The 24,785-nt window shown below is 44.0% G+C and overlaps 1 protein-coding gene across 3 annotated transcripts; it reads right to left on the reverse strand.

The window, feature by feature from the left end:
• Positions 1-536: 536 nt before the first annotated feature.
• LOC121093408 (synaptotagmin-15-like) lies at positions 537-13,563 on the reverse strand. Of its 3 annotated transcripts, XM_040605613.1 has the most exons (8): positions 13,408-13,563; positions 9,991-10,189; positions 9,138-9,280; positions 8,286-8,581; positions 7,288-7,458; positions 6,686-6,806; positions 3,880-4,059; positions 537-2,591 (listed from the first exon to the last, which is right to left on the reverse strand). In XM_040605613.1, the coding sequence occupies exons 1-8, from the start codon at positions 13,412-13,414 to the stop codon at positions 2,458-2,460; spliced, it is 1,251 nt and encodes a 416-aa protein (XP_040461547.1). In that variant the 5' UTR covers positions 13,415-13,563; the 3' UTR covers positions 537-2,457. The 3 variants fall into 3 exon arrangements, with proteins under 3 accessions (XP_040461547.1, XP_040461548.1, XP_040461546.1); XM_040605614.1 differs by lacking the exon at positions 3,880-4,059; XM_040605612.1 differs by lacking the exon at positions 537-2,591 and having other exon boundaries at positions 3,144-4,059.
• Positions 13,564-24,785: the final 11,222 nt, after the last annotated feature.

Here is a 24,785-nt window from a genome sequence, read left to right on the forward strand (position 1 = left end):
GGTCCTGTTCTCTAGAACAAGAATGTAACCATTATTCATGTCTGTTCTAAAGTGGTGGTAAATTGCCGCTCGCTGTCATTTGACAGGGCTGTACTTTCATAAAGTTACATGCTAAACCTAATGCAGAGCTTTAGAAATTCCTGTATTCGTCAGTGGTAATGGGAAGTATTGAGGAAGGTGTCACGTTTTGTATGATCTTGTATGTATTTTTTTGGATGGGGGTTTTCTGTGCTGTGCATCTTGGTAAAATTTTAAAATTTTTGTAGATGAATAGAACTGTTGGCACTGAGAGGTCTCATAATCATTCCTCCTCCTTCACCTTGATATAAATCTCAAGTATGAGACCAGCTAGATGATCTGTAAAAGGCAGTAGGTAAAAAAGTTACGTGACGATTAATACCACTGTATTGTAATTCCTTCTCAAATAACGTTTCTTGCTTTACTGGAATAACTGTCCTGTTCAGGAAGTCAAAAAGGACCTTTCTCACTTACATCACTTGAATGACCTTGAGCAAAGTCAAGTACGTTGGTAAGTGCATTTAAATACATTTCTTCATGATTTTAGCTGGAATTACTAAACATACAAACTGCAAGTATTGGCACTTTAATGTATAAGAAGTGCAAAGAAAAAAGACAACATTAGTATAATGCATAGTTTTATTACTTGGACCATACTGTACATCAAGTCAGATGGGTGACTGACTTCCCACTTCAGAGGTATTTATGTTAATAGACACTGTACATTACATGCATCTTCCTGTACAAGCTAGTAAACCTAAGTGTCTGAAACATTCTTAACAGTTTACTTGTAAGATCTTTAATATGATTATAATCATAAAAAGGACATAATTATTTGGTAAAATTGCTTTATTGTGGTAATATAGTTATAATAGAGTTTATATGTAGTTTTCCTTCCCTGATCAAATATTAGTTGCCTGTTACATAGGTTTTCAGTGGTTTTGTAGGAGTAAAATTTGAAAACAGCTCTTTGGGTTTGGAGGTGCTGGCATTACTCATTTAACAGAGATACAACAAGGGCTGAAAGTTCTGAAAAATTCTATTAAGTGTAACGAGCCTGGGCTTATCTTAGATCCAGTGGTGCAGTTAGCAGGGCGGACTGAGAGCAAGTACCATGTACCATTTCAAATGGGGGATCAGGTGAAGTGGGGTCTTGTCTTGCAATTCCTCTCAGATATATTCTCGCTCGTAATATTTTCTTTAGATAATAACAATCAAAATGGAAAGTGTTCTCATCTCCCCGGAGAAGCCTCATTTTTTAATATATTGAACGAATTAATATTGTATCCTGTTTGAAAGGGTATTAGCTTTATTTCAGCTGCAGAGATTATTGTTCTCTAGGAACGTAATTGTACAAAATGTTTTGCTGCAGTAGTCTGTGTGTGTCTGGTTTATGACTGTATGGTGTGGAAGGTACAGAGTTCAGGTCCCCAGTGAACAATCAAAAGGAGAAGAACATCCTATTTATTTTGATTAAAAATAATCGCTCTGAATTATTTTACAGAACAGTAATTCACTTAACAAAGAAAACTACTGCTAAAACAGACATATGTTGGGGGGCTTAAGCTAATCGGATTTTCAATGTAAGAATGGTCGTACTAGGGCGAACCCAAGGTTCTTGTGGTCAGTGCTCTGTCTCCAGCAGAGACTTGTTTAGGGAGAAATATATAAGGATGGAACAGGTCCCTTGTACTACTCAGAGTACTATGTCCTGCAAGCCTCCGGTCATTTGTGATTTCTGAATTCTTTTATGCTTCTTCCTTAGTGTCAACACAGCGTTGTACGTTGGGGTCGGCTGAGAACATCTGACTGAATTGTTGTAAGAAATAATCCTGCGCTGAGGGATGTCAACTTGTGCTTCTAGGCTTTTGATCCATAAATTGCTGCCCACCATCCGTATGCAAAAGAGGTTCTAAATATAATGCTTCTATTTTGAATAAACTGTAAATTTAGTAGTCAGTCAGCATTTCTTGGGCTTTGTCTGTTATGGCATATTTACTGGGCTTCCATCCCTTGTGGCGATGCTCCTCTGCCCGTGGTGATGCAGTGCGGTGGACAGTTAGGCCTCGTGTCACCGTTGACAATTCTTAGGTAATTCGGGGCTCTGCCCACATGATGGGTGATCATATGTGCCCGGAACTCATTTTGACTAGTAAATTCCAATCCTTCGTCATAACTAATACTGGGAGATCGTGTTTGTCTCCCTGTTTTGTTTGCTCTGCTGCATATTGATTAAATTGGAAATATATTTTGAAGAGAGGAAAGATAAGAGTTCAGCCTACCAGGGACTGAGTCTTCTATTTGTGGTTGGGCAATTTACTTATTTTATTCTGGTCTATTTAGGAGTGTGAAACGGTCAAAGATTTTGTACTCTGTCATTAGATTATGAAAGATAGCGAGAGCTTTTCCATGTTAAGGTTGTCTTTTTGTCCGCACTTTTCACATGTTGTGGCAGAGAGCATGCCATCGTTTAACCAGCTCCTTGGGCTTGCTGATCATTTCATTCCAGTGTTCCAGTTCCTTGCCGCGGGTGTACATGAAGGGCCCAACTACTACACGTCCTAGATGTGTTTCTGGGAAAAAAGCAAGCAGGCGGTGATTAACATCCGTGAGTGCTTCTCTAAAATCCTTACCTAAATGAGAATATTAACTTGTATTTCTGTAAATAACACATGTTCTGAAAGTAATTCTAAAACAAATTTTAGTTGAGGAATTCACTGCAGATTTCAAGTTCTGTAGTTTCTATGCACTAAGATTTCAGCAGTTAAAAGTACTGCAGTTAGTGGGCATTGCGTCAAGGCTGGTCTACCCTACCGTCTGCCCTCCAAACCGGAATCCGTTCCAGGCACACAGATCCGTACCTGCCCAGCCCCTGTGCCTCAGGGACAGGTTTGGGCCCCAGCAGCCTGAGCAGGATCCACATGATGCTCCAGCTTGGGAAAGAATAGGTTCAGTCTCTGGGGTGGCGGGGAGGTGCAGTATGTGGGCTGCCGCTGCCCACCCACTGCCGATGAGCAGGTTGTTTCTTCGTGCCTGAACTTTTCAGCTGTGGAAGGGGGAAATAACCTGAAACCTGCCTTACAGGAGCTTTGGAATGTCTGCAAAGCCTTCAGCTGTCGCAAGTGAAAATGGTGAAAGACTCGAGTACTGATCCTAGTTCTTGTCAATCCTCAAAGCCAAAGCACCTGCCCTAAGTCTCCCCTAAAAGAATTATTTTAGGAGCTTGTGAATTCAAAGAAGGGTATTAACGTTTCATTATTGATATCATATTTGCACAGCAGGGAAGATGTTTTTCTTGTGAGCAGTGGGAATACTGAATTCTGATTTGCTTCTCTAAGCAGAGCTGCTTAACAGACTCTGGCAATTAGTAAGAGGTAACCTCAAGCATCAGGTTTTCTGCTAGGGAATGGGGTGTGTTCAGTCTCTCTTTCTTCTTTCTTACTTTTTGAACTGCTGTGATAATTGGAACTCCTATTCCTCTTTCAGATTTGCTTAGGAACAGTGAATGGCCTCAGTTTGGGAGGTCAGGGGTTGCACACACAAGTGGTCACAGAATGTGATGTCACAAGCTTGTTCCCTTAGGAGGCCAGAATGAAAAAAGTACTCGGGCTGACAGTGACTAGCCTACAGTTACTTTATTCATGTCTTCCATTAAATTTATCTTCAGCCTCTGAAAGAGGTGTACACTTACTGCAAATGAGTTGTTGAGCTTTTTAAAGAAACAACTTGTGAAATACCTCAAACCTTTTTGCCGTTTTCTCATTATTGCTGAAAAGGAACTAGTTCCTCCCAGGTTTAAATATGTCTGTAATATGTAAGAGATTCTATGACAACTCAATTGTAATAATCTGTATAGCTTACTTTCTCCCTTGGTACTCTGCAGCACCGATAGACTCAGGCTTGCTGTATCCAGCTCTGTCTGATGTGCCTTGAAACTGAAGGTTTCATTGTACACTGGATTGGGAGATCCCAGAACAGCTGCTGTCTTTTTACTTTTGATGAACTTATTATGGTTCATTAGTGAGACTCTGACAAACACACCTTGGAGAAAAAGAAATTCATGAAGAAAATACATCAGAGGCAGTTGGGAGAAGGCTTAAAGAATTTCTTGCTTTTCAGGAGTCAATATTAAGTGCAAAATTACATCTTCAACAACTCGCGAAAGGTACACGGCAGCATGGCAATGCAGAACATTAAGCAGGGAGTACACAAAGTACTCGGGGTGCAGTTTCGCAGTGCACTTTCCAATTTAAGATTTGTTAATAGGAGCAGTTGTGTTCTTACCCCCGTATCCTTGATCTTACATTTCTGTACCTTCCCTTCATCCGATGGAGACTCTTTTTGAAGGCTTAGGTTGTTGGGTCGGTAGCTAATGTCATGTATTTGGTCACATGATTGATCCAAGACAAGGGAGGCTGTGCGGGAGGAGCCGCGTCGCAGAGCTGCAGCCTGTGCTTGGCTTGCATGCGTTTCAAGGGAACAGATACTCCTAGTCAGACAAGAATCCTTAAACAAATGGTTTTACTAAGGACTTCTAGCCCTGTGGTAAGGGATTCTGTAGAAAATTTGAGGAAAAGATCAATGATCTCTGCTCGCTCTTCTAGAAAATACTACAAAAATGGTGTGTGAGTGTGGGAACAAGAACAACAACAAAATTTTGCTTTGCTTCCTGAAGGGGGCTTGTATTGCATTGGGGTCTTATTCAGTAGATCTTTGACAGTGAGATCCAAAGCAGCCTGAAACTTCTTCCCTACCCTTCTACAAAATTTAATACCAAACATGTAGAAACTTGGTCTTAATCTGATGGCTGAGGATTTGTTCTTCTCCAACAGAGCAGTAATAGATCCCATGCTGCTACTGTTTATTACTCCCTGCTATTTGGTTCGTTACAGTTTATCTGTATAGCAAAAATGATCCAAAATGTCAGGACTTCAGACTGCGCTGACAGACTCCTAATGTCTCCTTGTTATTCCCACAGATCCAGTAGGCTCTCATTACTGTTTTGGAGGGAGCAGGATTACCAGCACAGCTGTTTTTTGACAGAGTTGCTACCTGAATGCCATATGTGGAAGGAGTTACTATGTAAACTACTTGTACAAAGTCTGACTTTTCATTACTTTCTTATTACTTAATACATTTGATTCAGTAATTTGAATCTACAAACATTTCCTTACTGTCCCATACTGCGTATTTTCTACCAAAGTTGGTGTTGCAGTAATCCCTGTTAATATAGAAAACTTTTTATTCAAGTTTGTTCAGATTTTCAAGAGAATCTGTGGACCCTAAATCATACCTGAAGGGCATTATCAAAGGAAATTACACCTGATTTATGTAATCTTTCTTCCCCGCCCCCCCCCCCCCCCCCCCCCCCCCCCCCCTTAGTAGTATATTCTGGAGAATCTCCTTCTGGCAGCTCTTCCTTCCAGGGTGTGCCCACGACTCTTGCTATTCTGATAACCTCAATTATACCAGCACTGAAATAACACGGCAGATGAGCATTACCCTTGTAGGAAAAATCACAGAAAGTTCTAGCTCTCTGTGCTACAGTACTTCACAGCTTGCAGGTGGAGACATGACTTATTAAGAAGCGTGTTCTCCCTCTCTTGTAAAGCTGCTGAGATGATGCAAAATTAGATGCTCTTAGTTCACGATGCTATTTTGTTCATCTGCCACAGAGCAGTCATTTTTTACTGGCCATCCTTATCTTAATTGTTTTGTAAAACTAATACATTCTGTAATCCATTTCTCTTTCAACAAGTATACAGTGTATGATTCTGCTTGTAAACCTATAGCTTTATATACATATATATAAAGAATACAGCTACCCCTATATTCTCATCATTTTACTGTGCATTTCTTCATTTATAAGTTTTGCCCTAAACAGAGAAAATTTATGTCTAATGTTATGAATGTAGATTTACTCATTTAAGAGGGTGTTGTTTCTAAAGTTAAATATGGTAACAGCCCACTCACCTCAAAAAACCCTCAGCTGACATGTGTATATAGGGAACTAAACCTCTTTTTAATTGCTGGGTGTATTTTGCGTTTATATTGCTTAGTTTCACAGCCCTTCCAAAAAAAAATCACTACAGATGCAAACACAAGTTTGGTTCTTCCATCTGTTTTTGCTTTGAGCCTTTTAGATTTTAAACAGCCTTTTGAGGTAATCTCTACACTCAGCATTTAAGTCCAAGGACACAGGAGCACAATGTACCAGTAAAAACCCCACTGCAGTAAGGGGAGAAAAGTTGTGACTCCATGCCATGGTCCTTTGAACAACAGCCAGGCTGCCCTAAAATGGGAATTTTATTCCCATTCTTCCCCAACAGCTGTTCATTTTAAGGAGTCATCCTGCAGCCGCTCTTCTCTGGAGTGGAGCCCAGCAAAGGGATGTTGCTCACTGTACTAAAAGCAGGAGGAAAAAAATTGCTACGGATGACATGAGACAAACCATTTATGAAACCAAACCAAAACATAGCAGAACTGAGCTACCAAAACCTAATTAGCCCAGTAACGAAGTATAGCTTGTTTCCACTCAGATTAAATCACCCAGATGTTTATTTGTTCTTTTCAGAGTCACTCAGGGCAACCCTGGTTGGACAGATGAGGAAGGAGCAAATCAAAACAGGAATTCTGGAGCTGATAGCAGAGAGGAAATCACACTTACTGACACCATGGCTCTCCTCCTGGAGCTGTAATCCCCTTGCCCTCAGAACCACCACAGTGAGACGGCCCAGGTAGTCGTTGTAGCTGAGGGAGAACTGGATATCGCCATGCTCTGAAGGAGGCTTTGGAAAAAGAAGAACACTTGTCAAATGTATCTGAAATATTCTTTCTTCACACTGCTGGTTTCTGCAACACCAACGCGTGTGAGTGAATTGCAACGGCTTAATGCTGTAGTGAGGTTTGATAGAACCAATTAATCAGCCTTCCTGAACCTTTGAATTACTGTCTGCCAGGTGATGCCTATTTCCTTGCCTCTTCTGCTTTTTTCTGCTCTTACTAATCCAAAACAGAAGGAAATAACAAAAGGGGAGCTTCCTTGCGTCCATCTCCGAACTCACGTGACCGCTTCTGAGCGGCTGGATAACCCCTGTACAACAGCTATGGATCTGCAGCTCAGTACGGTGGGAATCTTGACTCCAAATGTCTATCAAATACTTTTCATTTGATGTATTTGGTACAACATACTTCTGCCTCAGCTGTACCCCTCCAGTGCTTGTAAGGTGACAGGAGTTGCACAACGCCAAGCAGCCTGCTATTGCATACCTCCAAGTTTTCTTTCTCCAGATCTCTCCATATGACTAGTTTGTTGTCATCAGTTAATGTTTCATTTTTCAGTGGGAAGATAACTTGGCCTAGGAGATGGTGCTTCTTCTGTTTATCAACATGATAAACCAAAAACTTCAGAGTCCTTTGGAGCAACATTTTACTGGAAACCTGTACAGGAAAAAGAAGGTTATATTAATAATTATAAAACATCTGACACTTTTCTACTCTAGCACGACTTCAAAGGAAGAATTTTTCCAAGTGTTTTTAAAGGTAGGTGGAGATTTCCTTTGATTATTTGAAGTCCACTTTCTTAATTCGCCTAAAGCTTTAGCTATGCAGAAGTCTGAAGATCCAAGCTGAAAGAGAACGAGTTCATTTGCAAAATGTGAAGTTAGCTAGCAGGTTTTCACCTCGTACAGATCTAGTGTTTTACGATGCATTCACTTCCAGACACAGATGTTTAGAAATCTTTAAACGTTCATTTGTCAATTGTCTGAAACGCACACTTTTTTGGTTTTAAAGCTTTTGTCTTGTGACACCTGCTGAAAGCCTCTTGACGTAGGGAGCCAAGCTCCTGGCTGTACAGCACTACACAGAGCACACCAGCCAGCTCACGAGTTCTGGTTTCTGGCCTGCTTCCACAGCAAGGAAGCTAAAAGCTATGAAAGCATTAGTTCAGTATTTGTTGCTTCTGGACTTCTAGAGCTGCTGGGCTGTACTACTCAGACACAGTTCAAACTGGAGCTTTCATCATTCTCAGGGCAAATTTTAGGATCCTCAACTTTGGTGTAGACCACAGGTAGGATCAGCTCTGGAGCCACAGGCTTCAGTAGCCCAGGATCTCCGGAAGCCCCAGTTAATAAATCCTCTCTCTAGCGGAAACAACTTGTATCTTGGTAGAAGTCTGTAGAAAATCAATTTTCACAAAACACGTACTGTGGTTTGACAAGTCAATATTTGCAAACAAAATTCTGCTTCATCAAAAGGAAAAGTACCTGGAAAACAAAGTTTTCATCAAACTGTGGGTTAAGGGTTTTGCGTTTTGTTCTGGACTGCAAGTAGCTTCTTTCATCGGGCAGCAAGTAGATTTTCACAAAGGGACTACAGGAATCGGCAGGAGGCTGCAGCTTTCTGGCTTTGATCAGAGAGACGAGGAGCCTTTCTGACTCTTGTTCATATTCTATGGAGAACCAGAGGCGGCCAATGTTGCCTTCAGGAAAATCCGTCTCACTTTCATCTTCAGGGAACTTGTACAGCTCTGGGTTAATGGTCCCCACGACATAAGCTCCAGCTTCGTGAAATAAAATGCAAGCACCCTCAGATTAGTCTCAAGACCTTAGCAAGCATTTTTATAACCACTGCTGTATTAGGGGAAATCACATTAATCTCTCCATTAACAATCCATTTTTGCACGAACTCTGTATTTTAATTCCTTTCCCCTCAGATTTGGAGGAGTAGTTGTAGGCTCCACCACTCTGCTCTTACTCCTGTGACCGTACCTTGGTAGTTTTAGGTGTTCGTTGCTGCACCCTGCAACTGGTCACTGCTGTTTGTGGGGACAGCAATCGGACACTTCCCGAATTACGCTCGTGTCATGCCTTTGCGAAACACGGAAGGAGAGATTGCTCTGCCTGCCAGAGGTGCAAGGTCCCACAGGAGTGGGACCAGAATGGCTACATTATGGCCCTATCCATATATATATATATGTGTATATATATACACACACACACATACAGTGTTTAGGGTTTGTACTGTGCAATGCTATGTCTGGTATGCCCCCCGTAAACATGCTTCATAATGATAGAGTAATCCTTCAAAAGAGTACCCTTAACTAGTCTTGTCCGTACCCAAAGAGTGAAATGATGAGCGTGGCCCGGGCTGAGGCATCAGGCGGGGGTCACAGTCATCCTGAACGTGTTCTTCCCTAGTCAGGTTAATCCAGTCTTGCCCGTGCAGTGTCGGTGGAATGATAAAGGGGATGCTTCTGGATCTGCTCAAGACAACAGCTACTGACTCTTCTGGTTTAAATATGGAAAACAAACTTAGTAACGGTAATAACTTTACTGTTCTTATCTCACTGCTTTGTAAAAATTCTGCGGAGGTGCATAGGTAGAAAAAGAGAAATACCCATTGTTTTGCAAGTGATTTTATTTGTATAATACCTAAAGGTCCATCAAGATATATCAGATCTTAATTCTTCAGACACAGACCCCTCACTTTTTTTTCCCTTTCTTCTCCTTTAGAATTTATCCTTCAAAGGAAAGGAAGAATTAACTGCAGCTGCTTGATTTGGAGCCCCAAAGCCCTGCAGTAACTAACTTTGTAAGAGTTTCCTTTCTGAAGTTCTGTTGTTTGCTTCTCAGATGCTTTGTTATAAGACCACTAGGAATGAATTCTGGAACATAAGCCAGATTTGGCTAGGTAACAGATGAAGCTATCCATGCACCAATTACACTTTAATGTATTATTTTTTACATAAATCAGAAATAATAATTGCATTTGTAGAATGCAAGAAAGTATTATATTCCTAAAGGAACAAAACAGAACATGACTGATTTATTTTTTTTTTCTTCATATAATTTAGGGGTCTCCTTTATTTCTGTACACACATGTATTTAGGCCGCCCCCTCAACTGAGATTTTACAAGTTGAAATAAGTTACCAGTAGCACATATTTTAAAAGCAAAACAAAAATAAGTACCTTGTGCCTTTCAGTTGAATTTCAGAAGTTGATCGATCCTGCAAAATGGCATTTGCGTTTCTCGTTTGGACAGGACTGGTGAGCTTTTCGTAGTAAAGAAGGCAGCAGAATTTCTTCCAGAGCAGGTACGCAGTTGTTCCAATGAGAACAACTACAAGGATCGCTCCTATTACACCGCCAGCAACAGCCAGTGCTTGTTCTGTTCAAACACAGAAGCACGTAAAGCTTCATAGGAGGATCAAAGTTATGTCTGCTTTGGGGGTAGACAGGAATATTGAAGCTGACAGATTTGATTTACATTCCAAAATTATTTTAAAATGAAACATTCTGCTCACATGCACATTTTGTCTTTGGTTATAGCACGATGCAACACCTGAAGATGTACGACACGGGCAGGGAGAGATTTGAAAGCGTTCATCTGAATACGCTGGCAGTGACTGCAATGGAAGAGACTATAGACAGGGGAACCCAGAACCCAAAGAGTTGTTTGGGCTTCTGTTTTACAACAGCATAAGCATTTACCTTAGCATGGCAGAAGTGCTACAGCTTTCAGAACAGAAGAAAAAAGAAAAAAAAAAACAACCAACCTGGGAGCACCTAATACAAAAAGTACCATTATTATGGTTTGGTTTGTACTTAACACAGACGAATAGTTCTGACTTGAGACTAGATCCTGGCGAAAGGAACAAAGCAAAGCTCTGGGTGTTTTTTTGCTAAGGATGCATGTGTTTCCTGATCTGGAAAGTCAAACTTAAGCATCCATTAAACGCTGTTTCCTGAATCTTGATTACTTTGGATAAAACCAAGTCTTGTATAATTTGGGGTTTGTTTTTCTCACACTAGTAAAATTTAATAAATGTCTTTAATACGAGTATGAAGAGTTGTGTTGTGAGAATTTCTCACTAGAATAAGGACCGATGATTGCTAATGGGCTCAGTTCGTTGTTTTCTCACATTTGCCGAGTATGCTAGAGTAAAAGGCTGCACAGACCCCTTCTGCACCGTAACTACACCCAGCCTGTCTGGGCCGACCACCAAACTAGTACTGGTGCCTCGAGACGTGGCTGGGTCCAGCTGAGAACTGCTCTGACCAGAATATCCTCTGTCTGGAGATGAGCCCACAGTGTAGAAGCATCTCCCTGCTGCCATGGGAGGTAGCTCCCGATCCACTGAGCGCCGTGCACTGCCAGCTCCCAAGGGCTCCCCTGAAACTGAAGCAACCAAGTGACCTGGTGTTCTTTCTCACAGCTGGCACTGACTGTTTTTTTCCTCTTCTCTGCTTTTGGGTAGAGATAATCGTGATTATGCTTTGTTCCTTTCCCTGTTTTATCTGTCTACTCTTGGTAGATACCTTGCAGTTAGCTGCCTCTATATGATAGTACAAGTAAAGAAAGACAGTACAGGCACAAAGTAATCAGTCAGCGCTAGTAGTAGCTTTGAATAAGAATTCAGAACTAATTTGATTACGGTTTAGTTTGATTACAGCTATAAAGAATACAGGAAAAGAGTTGCAAACACATGTGTTACTGAGCTTTTTCAGCTTTGCCTTGTAGCAATAAATAAGTGATATGAAATGTCCTTCAGCTACACAATGCTTATGGAACTACTTTGTGTTACAAAATTAACCTGGCTGTACTGCCTTAAAGGCCTTTATCTGATCCCATGTCATTTTCCTGCTTTTGGTACAGTCATAGGAGCCAACTTATTTCTGCAGCTTCCCCCCCCCCCGGTGTGCCTAGCTGGCTCGCTCTGCAGAAATCGGCTGGCTGCTTCCCTGTGAGTCCCCCATGGGCCGTGTCTGCCAGCACCACGGAGCAGCCGCCCTGCTCATGGCTGGCCCGCAGCGATGGCTGCTTCGCTGTCCCCGCAACTGGTAGGTCAGCTGAGTTGCTTTCAGCATTTAGCCAGGCTGTTGCTACCATAGTATTAGCACAAGGCTCTGAGGAACGGGAAATGAGTACCTCGTTGGTGTGGGTTAATATTAATGCAGAGACAAGTCTGGTCATGCTACGCGGTAACTGGGGTTTTTTTCATAAGAACGCACAGTATGAGGAAACGTAAGAAACGCAGTCCTGAGGCTGGAAATTCCGTGGGTTTGTTCCCCTTCGCACTGCAGGGCATGCTCGAGCACCTCGCCAGCCAGATTGCTGTTTTCTTACAGACTGGGAGGCCAGATGCAGAAAAAATGCTTCAGTTTAAGGCCCATGAACATAATAGAAATTAATGGTTCACTTCATACAGGTGTACTACCAACAACACAACCGTTCACAGGGCTGGTGGTTTTACCGTCTGACATACACATCTTGAAGGTTAACGTTTCAAGCAAGCTCAGCAGAACTCTGTTTCACTTGTGTCCTCTCCATTCCCAAGTCTTTTGTGCTCTCAGCTCTGTCCTGTGCTCTCCCATAACCCGTTTGTCACCATTTCCCGCCAGGGACAGTAAGCTGAGGTGGGCTGCGATGCAATGTGTAGTACGGCACCTGTGCATCGATCCTGGAGTTTCCAGTCTCCTCGTTGGTAAGTCTTAATGCACTCAGTTTCTTCGCTGCACAATGATAAATATATATCCCTGACCTACCTACTGCCATTGGCCCCAGTTCTGCTTTTTTATTTTTACACAGTGGTAGATATAAGGTGAAGCTTTACTAATTTCGGTAAAGCCATCTATGATTTAATGAGAGTAAGGAGCCTTTGGCTCACTTTTAGTCCATCTTATCTGATTAGATCAGCAACAGAACCAGGAGCTTAGGGCACAATGTAGCACTAGCCACAAAATAACTGATGAAATGAGTTGAAACCATTGTCTGCAGGGAGAAAATACGTATATTTTTAAATAACTACCTGCTGTCATGAGAAATTGATGTATTGTGTCCTGCTGTGGCACAGGATCACGGCAGCTGGAGATGGGAGAGACCTGCTGGACCACTTCATCTCCAAGTGGGCAGCGCTGGGGGGCTGTCTGCTGGGGGGCTGTCTGCTGGCAACGGGTACCGGGTTTATCCCAGCACAGGGAGAAGCATTGACGGTCATTGCCTGTTACCTTTGGGACTGGATCCCTTTTATCCTCCAGTCTGATAACACGCTGTTAGTAAGCTTTTTTTAATTTTTTTTTTTTTTTTAAGTTTCCAGCGAGCCTTTTGAAGTCACCGCCAGCCAGTTCTCCCCCAGAAGCTTTCACCCCTGTATGAACGCTCAGGTCTGTAACATTCAGAGTATCTCCAGCACCGACCCAAGCTCTGGGGCGGGGGTGACCCTTGCGCTGGCCGTGCCCCCCCACTCCCGGCCGAGCCCCCCCACCCCCTCGCGGGCTGCAGGGCACGGGGGGACAGGGCTGCAGCCCCCCGGGGCAGAGCGGGTGGGAGCCGCTGCCCCCCGGCCCGGCCCGGCCCGGCCCTCCCCGCCCGCCGCCGGCACTTACCGGCCATGGCTGCTCGGGCACGGCTCCGCCGCGGGCGGTGGGCGCACCGACCCCGCTACCCAGGGGCGGGCAGCCCCTCCCCGCCCGCCCCGCCGAGCGCGCCCGGGGCAGGCGGTGGGACGGCAGCGCCGGTTCCCAGCGGCGGAAGGGAAGGGGCACCCGGGGGAGGGCCTGGGGCCGCCCCGGGGCACCGGGAGGTGCAGCCCCCGGGGGCGATGGCGGGGGCGGGGGGAGATGCGGCTCCGGGGACCATGGAAGGGGCAGGGGCAGATGCAGCCTCCGGGGACGAGGGAAGCGGCAGATGCAGCCCCTGGGGCTGATGGCAGGGGCAACCCCCGGGGCAGGGACACATGCAGCCCTGGGGGTGATGGCAGGGGCAGCCCCCGGGGCAGCCCACCTGGAAGGCAGCGCAGGGCAGCGGTGGAGGAGTGGCCGCTGTACATCTTCGGTCAGCCCTAAAACCCCCGTCCGACCTTGGGGTAACTTCGAAAACAACAGCTGGGCTCAGAAAAAGACCGTGATGTCAGTAGCTTAGTCCTGGAAATCGGGGTGGGCAAGAGGTTAGCGTGCACTTGTTTCAGACTTTTAACCAAACGCATACGAAGGAACATGGAAAATCTATTCAGGCAAATTGCAATTCCAGCTTTTCCTGTTTGTATTTACAGCTGTGATGATCTTTAATTGCTGGTCTGTGTAATTAACACAACCACACTGATCCTAACTAACAAAACCACTGGCACATAGTTCAGAAATGAAAATACTCGCTCTGCTGCTTCTTGCCTGCTAGTGCTTGCTTCTTTCTCAGCCTGTATGATGAGAATCTATACATTAAACGTAACTGTGGTATACATGCTTGTTCCATTCACAACTATTGCATGTGTTTGTGGTTTTTTAATCATTTAATTTAATTTAAACCCATTTAATCTAAAAGCTAAAGTGATGAGTAGGAATTGAACCAGTAGGATTCTAATTAAATACCCTCTGTTTCTGTGGAACCTCAGAATTCTTTTAAGTGCATTTAAAATGTCCTGCAGTAGATGTAGTGTGGTTTAGCTTTTTCCATCTTTTTTGTGTCCTCCGTAATCAAGGAAGCATTTAGATAATTTTAATTCTAAATAGAAAAAGCTCCGCGTGTTTCAGTTTTGCACTTTTAATGTAGTTACTATTAAATAGATATTGCACAGTCGGTGCTTTTGCTGTTCTTATTTCTACACTGAATTAGCAGTAACGGTGAATTACAGACTTTTTGATCAGCGGTTTTGCGCTTGCCAGGATAATGCCGATGTGCAAGCCTGAGGTGACTGACAGTTTGGAGTTGGGTGGCAAGACCAGCAACTGTCTGCTTTCTGTTGCAGTGTTCTCGCTTGAGTTGGCTTTTATGGCTACATAAGGAGTGGTGAAGTTGTTTTAAGCATCAGCCTGCCTTACAGAGCACTACTGAGCAGCTAGAATGCTCCTGGCCGGGTGGTTGTGTAGAGAGGGGTGGGAAGCGTGAATGTCTGGGAAGCAAAAACCACCTGCCGATTCAGCTCCTGTTTCAGTGAGCCAGTGGATGGGATGGGGTGAGCCTGGAGGAGCAGATCTCACCCTCTCCAAGTTCCTGTGGAAGGAATTAATGGCAAAGTTGCTGAACAGGGAGCTTTAATTTTCATTTTGTGTTGCACCACAACCTCCCTGCTCTGCGGTCTTTCTGTGCTGGCTTCTTGCACTGGTTGGAAATCAAAATCAATACAGGACTTGAGGAACAGAATTATACCGTCCTTTTTCTCTGATTACCAACCTCCTTCCTAGCTTAAGTCTCCAGAATGGCTGAGACCAAGCTGACAGTTTAATGTTGTGTGGGCCTAGATATTGTACTTATACATATTCTAAGTTTTTGGTGTGTCTTTTTTGTAATATGTTTTTCAGTGTGTGTATCCAGGTCTCGCTTCTTAGGGTAAAACCTTGGTCTTTGAAAGACCACATAAAAGTTTAATTTGTAACCATCGTGATTTAACCCCAGCTGGCAACTCGCTCCCCCGCGGTGGGATGGGGGAGAGAATGGGAACAGTAAGAGTGAGAAAACTCGTGGGTTGAGATAAAGGCAGTTTAGTAGGTAAAACAGAAGCTGTGCAGGCACAAGCGGAGCAAAACAAGGAATTCATTCAGTGCTTCCCATGGGCAGGCGGGGGCACAGCCATCCCCAGGGGAGCAGGGCTCCGTTGTGTGTAACGGGACTTGGGGAGACAAACACCATCCCTCTGAATGTCCTCCCCGCTCCTCCTCCTTCCCCAGCTTTACATGCTGAGCATGAGGCCATACAGTATGGGACATCCCCTGGGTCAGTGGGGGTCAGCTGTCCCGGCCGTGTCCCCTCCCAGCTCCTGGAGCCCCCAGCCCCTCGCTGGTGGGGCGGTGAGAGGAGCAGAAAGGGCCTCGGCTCCGGGCAGGCTCTGCGCAGCAGTCACCAAACAGCCCCGCGCTGTCAGCCCTGTTCCAGCACGCATCCAAAGCACGGCCCCACACTGGCTGCTGGGAAGAAAACTAGCTCTATTCCAGCCAAAACCAGCACAGTAACCACAAAATTGTATTTACTATACTTCAGGATAATCAGCAAGACATCCTAGTTTAGAATACAGGGTAAAGGGTGCTGCATTCTCCCCACCTTTTAATGATTTTTGTAGTATTAGCAACAGAAGTAAGGAGTCAGGCCCCCCAAAAGTAATACGTATTTCTTAAGTGTATATTCCTTCATGTTCTGTTTTTCTAACTCTGCTGGCACATCCCTATCGTGTTTTTGAAAACACACATTCTCATGAAATTGCAAAGCTCATCACCTGGGGAGTTACTGAATACCGTAGTTTTTACCGTGTACATCTGATGCCACTTTGCTTATGGATGTTTTCCTCACCTTGGTAGCGGTTAGTCTTGTTTTGAACGCTGAGATGGTGACACTGTTTTTATGGCTGCTCAGGTGGAGGCTTTCTTCTTGCTTTGGCAAAGCTGAAACAGATGCTGAAAAGGCAGGCGTGGCCACGGGAAGGGTTGTGTAGGCAAGGTAAGCCTGAAAATCCGCTGTAACGTTGCTCCTGTAATGTTGCCCTTAAACCCTGTGAAAAATAGAAAGAGAAGTTGGAAATGGGTTATAGTCTCTTACAGAATTGTTAAAAGGTTAAGAAGTCACAACACTCAAGCTAAAGAATATTCTGCCACAAAGCGGTTTTCTAAAATGTGTTAGTTTAAATGCAGCGTTGTCACATTGCTCATGAGACACTGACTTGAGTAACACGTTTGCGTCATTTATTATATGATATTCTTATAATTTCCACTAGAGTGGGTGAAATTGAAATGTATGTATTTTTTAAATTAAATAAAGCGAAATATTTGCTCAGCATCTTTTAAACCATTCTGTTAACAATCAACTTGATCACATGTAATTACTTAATGCTGTTTGTAGGAACAGCCCATGACAGAGGATCGAGAGATACTTAAGATATAGCCATAGAATCACAAGTGTTAGTAGATCCTTCTAGTGGTAAGTAATTCTAGCATAATTCACTTAACAGTTGCCCTCTAAAGTCTAATCCCTTCTGTAATTTATTAATAATCTTGAAGTTACAGCAGACGCCTTTCAATGAAAGGATTTTGTAAAATTTTTATTTATTTTTTTTTAAATCCAATTTGGCAGCCCTAGATTGATCCTTAAATCCAGGTATTTTAAGTGAAACATATTCATGTTCTTCTGCCTTCACTCCCCCTTCCCCGCGTCTGTGAATTTTGACTTTCACATTGGTGGTGCCCTCAGCTACAGTGGTGTCTAGAAAGAGGTAGACTTTTTTTTCCCCCCAGTTAAAATGTGATCAATTTTATTGAAGCTGATGAATCAGTCAGGGACGTAGTAGATTAGGGTCTACAGGGAGCATCGATGGGCACCCTAACTACAACAGGTAGATTACATCAAGAAGTGTAATTATGAATGGTAGAAATAAAGAGTGCTCAGCATTTCTATAGTGCCTTTCGTTCCCAGGCCTCCAATTTCTGCACCAGCATTAACTACTGGTAGTTAACCACCACAAAAGCTTTTTGAAATAATGGTTATCGTTATCCTTATTTTATAGATTGTTTAATAACTGGAGTGCCTCCAGATTCACGCTTGTGTAGCTGAGAGAAGGATTTCTCCCATAATCTGCTGTTGGCCTTGGATTAACATCCCGTTCTCAGCTTTAGCAGGCTGTGGATAACTGACTGTTTTGGAAAAGAAGAGGTGAAAGAGAGCTCTAGTCTGTCATAAAATATCCTTTGGGTTCATTCTGGGGGTTGTTTGTAAGTTGCCTTTCCAAAGAAAAGGTGGGAATGGGAGAGGAAGCGCCCAGAGCAGGGCAGGAGCCCACCAGGGCTGTTTCTCGAGCTCGGCTGGTGGCGGCGGCCTGGGAGCGCGGGGTCCCTCGGGCTCCAGTCCAGAACAGCTCTCCCAGTAAAACTGCAGGGATGAAATGGGGATAGAAGCCAGGCCAACGCGGAAACAGGGAAAAATCTTTAAAACCTGCCACACTGGGTGCCTCCAGAAGGGCCTGGGGAGAGAGGGAGCAGCAGAGAAGGCAGCGCAGGCAGGGTTCCTACCCTGGTATTCCATCTGAGCCCAGTAAGACCCCTGACACCGCCGCTAACCTCGATATTCGTCAAGGAGAGGCAGGCGGGCAGCTCCCCGCAGCCATGCAAACCTCCCCCGGCGTGTGTCTGTCCCACTCGTGTCCTTCTGGCACAGAGATGCTCAGGGGAGCCGGGGCACGCAGACCCCCTACAGCTGGCACAGAGCACGCTGGCTGTTCCATGCTTTGATTGTCACCTTCTGCCAGGCATTCGGAGCCCCTGGCAGACAGGGACACACCTGCCTTTGCTTTTTCTGTGACAACTCTTTCAGCCCCATTAGGGTGTTCCTACTGGTATGAAAGCATGCGCGGGCAAATCTGCGTATCAGCACTTGTGCAGAATGCAGAATGTTTTTGTTGTGTTTCGGGTTTTTTTTTACTTTCCTTCTGCTTCTAGTATGCTTTAACTGTTGGTGTTGCCTAATAATAAAACTTACACAAGCTACAGCACCACCTCCCGTCCGGAGCCAGGCTTTGGTGTCATTCAGTACAGCGAACCAAAAAGTGCTCTCAAAGGTGACCTTTTTTTTTCTTTTTGTCTGTATGCTGTTTCATAAAGCTAAAAATGTGAACTTTTATTCCTCTCAGTTGACTTTTCCTTCCTGTGTTTTACAATAGGAATTTCAGAAATACTAAATCTGCTTTCACTGGATCGCATTCTCACAGCTGTAGGGTTGGGATTATTTTTTGTTAGTGTAAAATGCATTAAGAAAATTAGCAGCTGTTACTGTTTTAAGAAAAAAAGTACAAAATGTTCCTTTAAAATTACATCTGTTAATAAAGTCCAAGTTCACAGATGATGTACTCAAGGACTGTAGAGATTTTTGCTGAAAAAATTACTTGCGAAGCTCTGGCTCACCTGGCTTTAAAGCTTTGGGGGGGAAATATCTGGCTTTTTGTTCTGGTTCTGTACATCACCTAGTTTTGGCAATAGTAATCTAAACTTCTTAACTTTGACAAGGCCTTGCAAGATTACTTATGTACACATGGCAAATGAACTGTTCAGACAGCTGTAGCGATGAACAACAGATGTTTTTCTAAGGCAAGACTAGTTTTTGTTTTAGGCAATATTTCCTAACTCCCTCTGGGACAGGTAATGGATTTAGGCCATCCATAAGGTAAATAAAGTATGGGTACTTGAAGACAAATGGGGAGGGATTGCTGAGCAGACGAAAGAATCTATAGACAGGAATGCATCTGAAGATGTAGGTAAAGTCCAGGAAAGCACAAATCAGACATATGGCATAGCAATTATACCATATGTAATATAGCCCTAATGGGTACAGCCTTACAGAAGACAAACTTTTCGCTGGGAGCAAAATTTGATGTTTGTTTTTGGGAGCATATACAACTGAAAGCTGAAGATAGCAACAACAGATTTACTGATGGCATTCCATAAACTTTTGTGGCTTTTTTTTTTTTTAAAAAAGTGTCCAAAAGCCTGGGCAAGACTGTAGTGGGATCTTGAGGGCCAAGGATGTAAGAAAAAAAATTTAAATATCCTGAGTACAGGGAAAAAAAAAGAATAAACTTTTTGTATAATTAAGTCCTTATTTCATCTGCCTTCCTCTTCACCCAGCAGCCAGAAGACGGCAGGGTGGGCAGCCTGGGCTGCCCCTGCTGGCTCCCTTCTGCTCGGACCTAAACCCGTACTGACCGTGTCTGGGCCCAGCTGCTGGCTCTGCCAGGACAGACCGTTCGATGTGAGTACAGAATCCCCCAGGACACCACCCTCGTATGTAAAGGGACTGAGACGTAAAAGGCACTCTGCCTGTTGGTACTGCTTCTGCAACAGATAGCAAGGAATTCCTGATCCGTTTGCAGAGCATTTGTCTAGTGCTGACAGCGTCCAGTATGCATCAGAAATACATAATGACCTTTCCTAAATACACCTAATACAATAGGATTTGGCTCCAAAAACATTTATTTCCAAGTGATATCAATCAGCTTTGGCTTGTGCATGACAAAGGGTTAGAAATTAAATCAGGTACAGTGTAGATAAGGGGTGTCATATGGGCAATGTCGCAGCAGCCAGGTAAACTATTAAATTGGCAGGGAAAAAAAATAATAAAAGGAACAAAAAACACCACAACCCCCAAAACTCAAAGAAGATTCATCTTAACTCAAATCCTTTCACAAATCTAGGTTAGAGCCTGGCCAGGAAGGGGCAGCGTGAGCTGCTGCGGGCACACATCAGGTAGCGATCACTGGGACGGTGACTGCTGCAGCAGGAACACTGCCCACTTGTTAGAGCCTCACCTAAAATCCATGTGAAAATGTTCTAGGAAATGCAAGATACAGGAGAGGAATAGAAATAAATCTTTCGTGCTTAGAAGAATCAGTGTCATTCCCACAGATATTGTTGCTTTGCTTTATTCAGAAAGGTACAGCCTGAATGCTAGAAAGCAGTATTTTTCCCTAGGAGCTAAGCACTGTCCGTTCCCCAGCCGGGGGCCCAAGCGGTACATTTGTGGCTGGAAATGCTAACCTGGAGGGCACCTGCCTACCATCAGCCAGCTTATTATATAGCTTTGGTTGTATGTATGGAGAGGTACACTGGGTTTTAGGACTTCAGGTGATTTCTTTCCCAACCCACCCCCCCGGTGTAATTTTCCTCAAAAAGAACAAACATCTCTGACAATCTATTTGTTTATTTGGCAACCAGGGGCGGGAGAGAGTTAAAAAAGGAGCTTTTCTTTCAGTTCCTGAGACCTACGAGTCAGTATGTCCATGAGCAAAGGTTACATAAACTAATAGATTAGAACAAGATTTAGTTGCATAAACACTGTTACTGCATTTCAATCTGTCACAGAGTCAGCCCTGCAGATTACTGCAGGCAGAACTAGCCCGGGGCTTACAGCCCATCCCGGCGGAATGCTTCTGGCACTGGGAGCACTTGAAATAGCGTCGCTCCCTCGCTGTGGGGCTGCTCTGAGATCTGTGGGTACTGCTTTGTAGGTCTTCTTTGGTGCAAGCCTTTTTTCATACACAGTGCTGTTGCTATCAGCTTGCGTTTGATTTGGAATGTCACCCTCCTCTATCGGTTGCATAATAATTTTTCCTGTTCCATTTAACCAAGGGTGATGCCTCTTGTGAGGGTAGTCCAGTATAGGCAGCCACAGGGACTAGATCCAAATCCCCTTCCAATGGCTCCAGCTTTCCTGAAGCCTCTGTCCTCCACCCATCTTTTTTCCATCATACTCTGTCCCCAGCATATCCTGGATGAACCTCTCAGCTCCTCAGTGTAGGAAGACTCCTGCTGCGTGGGGCAGAAGTGGGGATGGGTATGCTGCCCGAGCGTGGTGTCTAGGGAAAGCCAGGTGGGAGTAGGAGTGTTGAGTGGGCTGGAGTCAATCCACAGGCCGTGGGGCCAACAGATAGCTATGTTATGATGATTGTGCTCTAAATTGCTTGGGAATATTCCAGGTCATATGGAAAACAGAGCCTTTCTTGGAGCTGCGGAGCTATGGTTTTTCAAAGTGCATCAGGGTCAGAAATTACGCCTCTAAGCTGCAGTGCTTTCCTCTGGTACAGTGTTTTCCGTGGTGTTTTCCCCAGCTTCTCACTGATACCATTTCCTCGTTTCACATCTGGGAATTGAGGCATTAAAATTCAAGTCTTTATTGAATTGAGGCATCAAAATTCAAGTCTTTATTGAGATGCTTGACTCCCATTACTTAGAGCTAATATCTCTACAGCAGGCTTTGTTCATAGGCTCAGCCCTGGGCACCAAGTTCTAGAAAATACTCTGCTACTTTTGTTCTATTTGTTGTCCAAAGACCAAATAATTATTATTTTTTCCTTTTTAATCACACTATTTGCAAAAGTCAACTAAAGAAGCTTAGTATGTAGATGAATGTGTTTTTGAAAAGAGTTCAGATCCAGATTTGTGAGAGTGCCTTGGTGGACGAGTCACATAGGACAGAATTATGGGTGACTTCTCAAAGTGTAATGTTTTGCACTGTCTTTTTCTTTTCTGGGAGCCCTGCCGGCTTATGTGGTGCTGGCTTGCCTCCTTTCCAGTTAAGAGTAACAGAACAGATGGAAGACTAGCAATGAAATGCAGAACAAAGCTAAATGTGATTAAATTCTCAAAAAGGCCAAAGCCCTTATTACATGAAAGGCAGCTTTAAGCTACCCCAAAACTGGCCTGAAAGGTAATTTTTTACAGGTTGGTGTTTTTTTGCATTTAATTATTTCTTTCTGCTGCTGGATATTAAGCAACTGTAGAGAACAGGGGAGAAATTCTGGTGGTTGTGCATGGGTAGAAATGAGATCTGGGAAAAGGAGAAGTGAGAGCAGGGTGCCCATGTGATAGTCCCTTGATTTAAAATGAGATTTAAGATTTCGCGTCATGAAATCTTTGGTTTATAACCAAACATGCTTAAAGATGCAATTTTGTTTGCGTTCTCCATAATCAGCTGTTGTTCTATTCATTTGATAAACAAAAAAGTCCTGCTGTGTAGAGATTTGCTAAGTCTTGGAGACTGCTTATATCAGCAGGCTGCCTTGCAAATTGCCCAGGCGAAATAAAGGCAAAAGAACTGATCTGTTTTGTTGGGAAAGCTGCTCTTAAATCCAAGATGAAAAAGAAAGGAGATGACACAGCTCAGACCCACAAGTTTTCACAGTGCTAAAAAGCTTGACAGCTTTCAGAAAGATTAATTCCACAAAGAAGAGCACTACATCTATGTTGCTCCTTGAAAAAAATCATGTCAGTAGTGTTACAGCATTATTCCTGAGAAAGATGAATGTAGATGAGATGACCTGGAAGATTTTGTAGTGACTTTATGAAACCAACAGATGAGGTAAACCCACACAAATCTTCTTCACAGAATAATAAAATTGCAGAATAAAGGGTTATTCATAGACAGTACTTGCTACAGTTGGGCACTGCAGACATGGGTCTAGTTCTTAGCACTGGGAAGTTGAGAACTTGAGAGGAGCTCAATTTTCTTAAATAAATTCTGTACATGAGAAGATGGTCTAGAGTCGCAGATGTTTGAATAAGTTAAGTATTTATACACAAATGGCGCTGCTTGCTTAGGTAGAACATTAACATATAACCAGACGGATACTACCTGTAAATTATCCAAATGACAGCTGTTGCATGTTTGTCTAAAATTTTCATCTGAAGTTTTTGGTATTGCTTATCTGACAGAATCGCTTTCTTTGTAAAATTCTGTGTTAGAAACAATTGTGCTTCTTACATCAAACGGAAGGTGAGGATCAGTTTTATGTTTTCAACGCATCTCAGATGCATTTCAGTTCTCTCAAGTGTGTGTGAAAACGCTTGCTGTGCTAGCTGCTATACTGGGCTGCCTGGAATTATGCTGGGTGTCTGAGCATAAGCGAACACTGGACGCCTGCAGTGCCTACGGAACGCCAGTTCCAGCAAGGGGCCAGCAGTACCTCGAGCGGAGAGCTTCTGACTGGTTGTAGGCATAGTAAAAATCCAGTTTGGCTATGGTGTGTTAGTCACTGTCGTGAAGGCGCTCTCAGACTGCGCTGGAGTGCTATTACTCTTCAGAAACACTCAAAAATACTTCACAATGGAAATATCCGAGATCTGATCCAAATCGACTGTGGCAGATGACATTCAGGCAACCGAGCAGCGTTACCCGCAAGACAGCATATTGTTCCTGGAGGGCTACATTATTGCTGGAAACTAGACCATATTCCAGACGTGCATTAAGCTAAAACCCGCCTGGTTGCAGGTGCAGCTCTGCTGGCTTAAATGGCTTTGAATCAACAGACAGCAAATATCAGCCTCGCAGGGTTTGCGTAGGGAGCCCCAGAGGGTGAGAGATGAACAAATTGCGAGCAGCGTTCTTGTGAGATGGCTGGGAAAGGCGCTGCTGGCAGGGCACTGTCCCGCTGGGGGCACCTGATGGAGCTTGGGAGCTTCAGGGCTGATGGAGGAGCCCAGCCAGTGCAGTCCGGGCAGGTCTGAACCACCACTGGCCATGGACAGGTTGCTAACAGGACAGCAGTGCGGGCAGTGCAAGAAAAGGCTGTAGGGTTAGGAATGGGAAGGGGTGAGGGGAGGGCTTCAGGACAAGTTTTTCAGTCTAGTATGGAGGAACGGAGCTCAAGGATGATTTTCCCACCCTCTACCCTCCTCTGCAGAGGGGTGGCTGGCCCTGATGTGGTTCGGGAATTTTTGGGTTAGACAAAGGGCTTCTGGGCTAGGGCTGGGCAGCTGCTCTCTGGAAGGTTGCTGGGGTGGCACAGACTGGCCTGGGGAGGGGGGGACAGCTCTGCCCAGCGGTGTCCTTCAGCAGGGCTCACTGCCCTTCCTCACACAAAGTGACTCAAAGTCATGGGGCTGCTGCTTCGCTTTCTTCTGATCTTCCAGCAGCCAAATCAGTAAACAGGAATTTTGAAAGCTCTCTTCCTTGCTGGGCGTAGGACTTTAATTTCATGAAATTAAACACATTCTCACATGTTTAAACCCTGGGTGGAGCTCTCAGGGAGACACGAATGCAAGTCAGGCTGAGCAATGGGGTACCAGAACTGTTCTGCAAAAATCCAGTTGAAAAAACAAGGTTTCCCTTCTTCCGAAAAGAAATACATCAAGTTGTCTGGATTTAGCCTAATGTATCTGTAGGCTTTTGACTCCTCAGTTTCCTCTGTCAGCTTTGTCAAAGACACAGAATAAATTCTCCAAATTTGAATTTGAGATATCTTTACACCTTTCCTCTTTAAATATAAATGAAAAAGCTGTATGCCAATTGCATCATTACGGAT

This window comes from Falco naumanni, chromosome 9 (assembly GCF_017639655.2).
Source record: "Falco naumanni isolate bFalNau1 chromosome 9, bFalNau1.pat, whole genome shotgun sequence".
In the NCBI taxonomy this organism is placed as follows: domain Eukaryota; kingdom Metazoa; phylum Chordata; class Aves; order Falconiformes; family Falconidae; genus Falco; species Falco naumanni.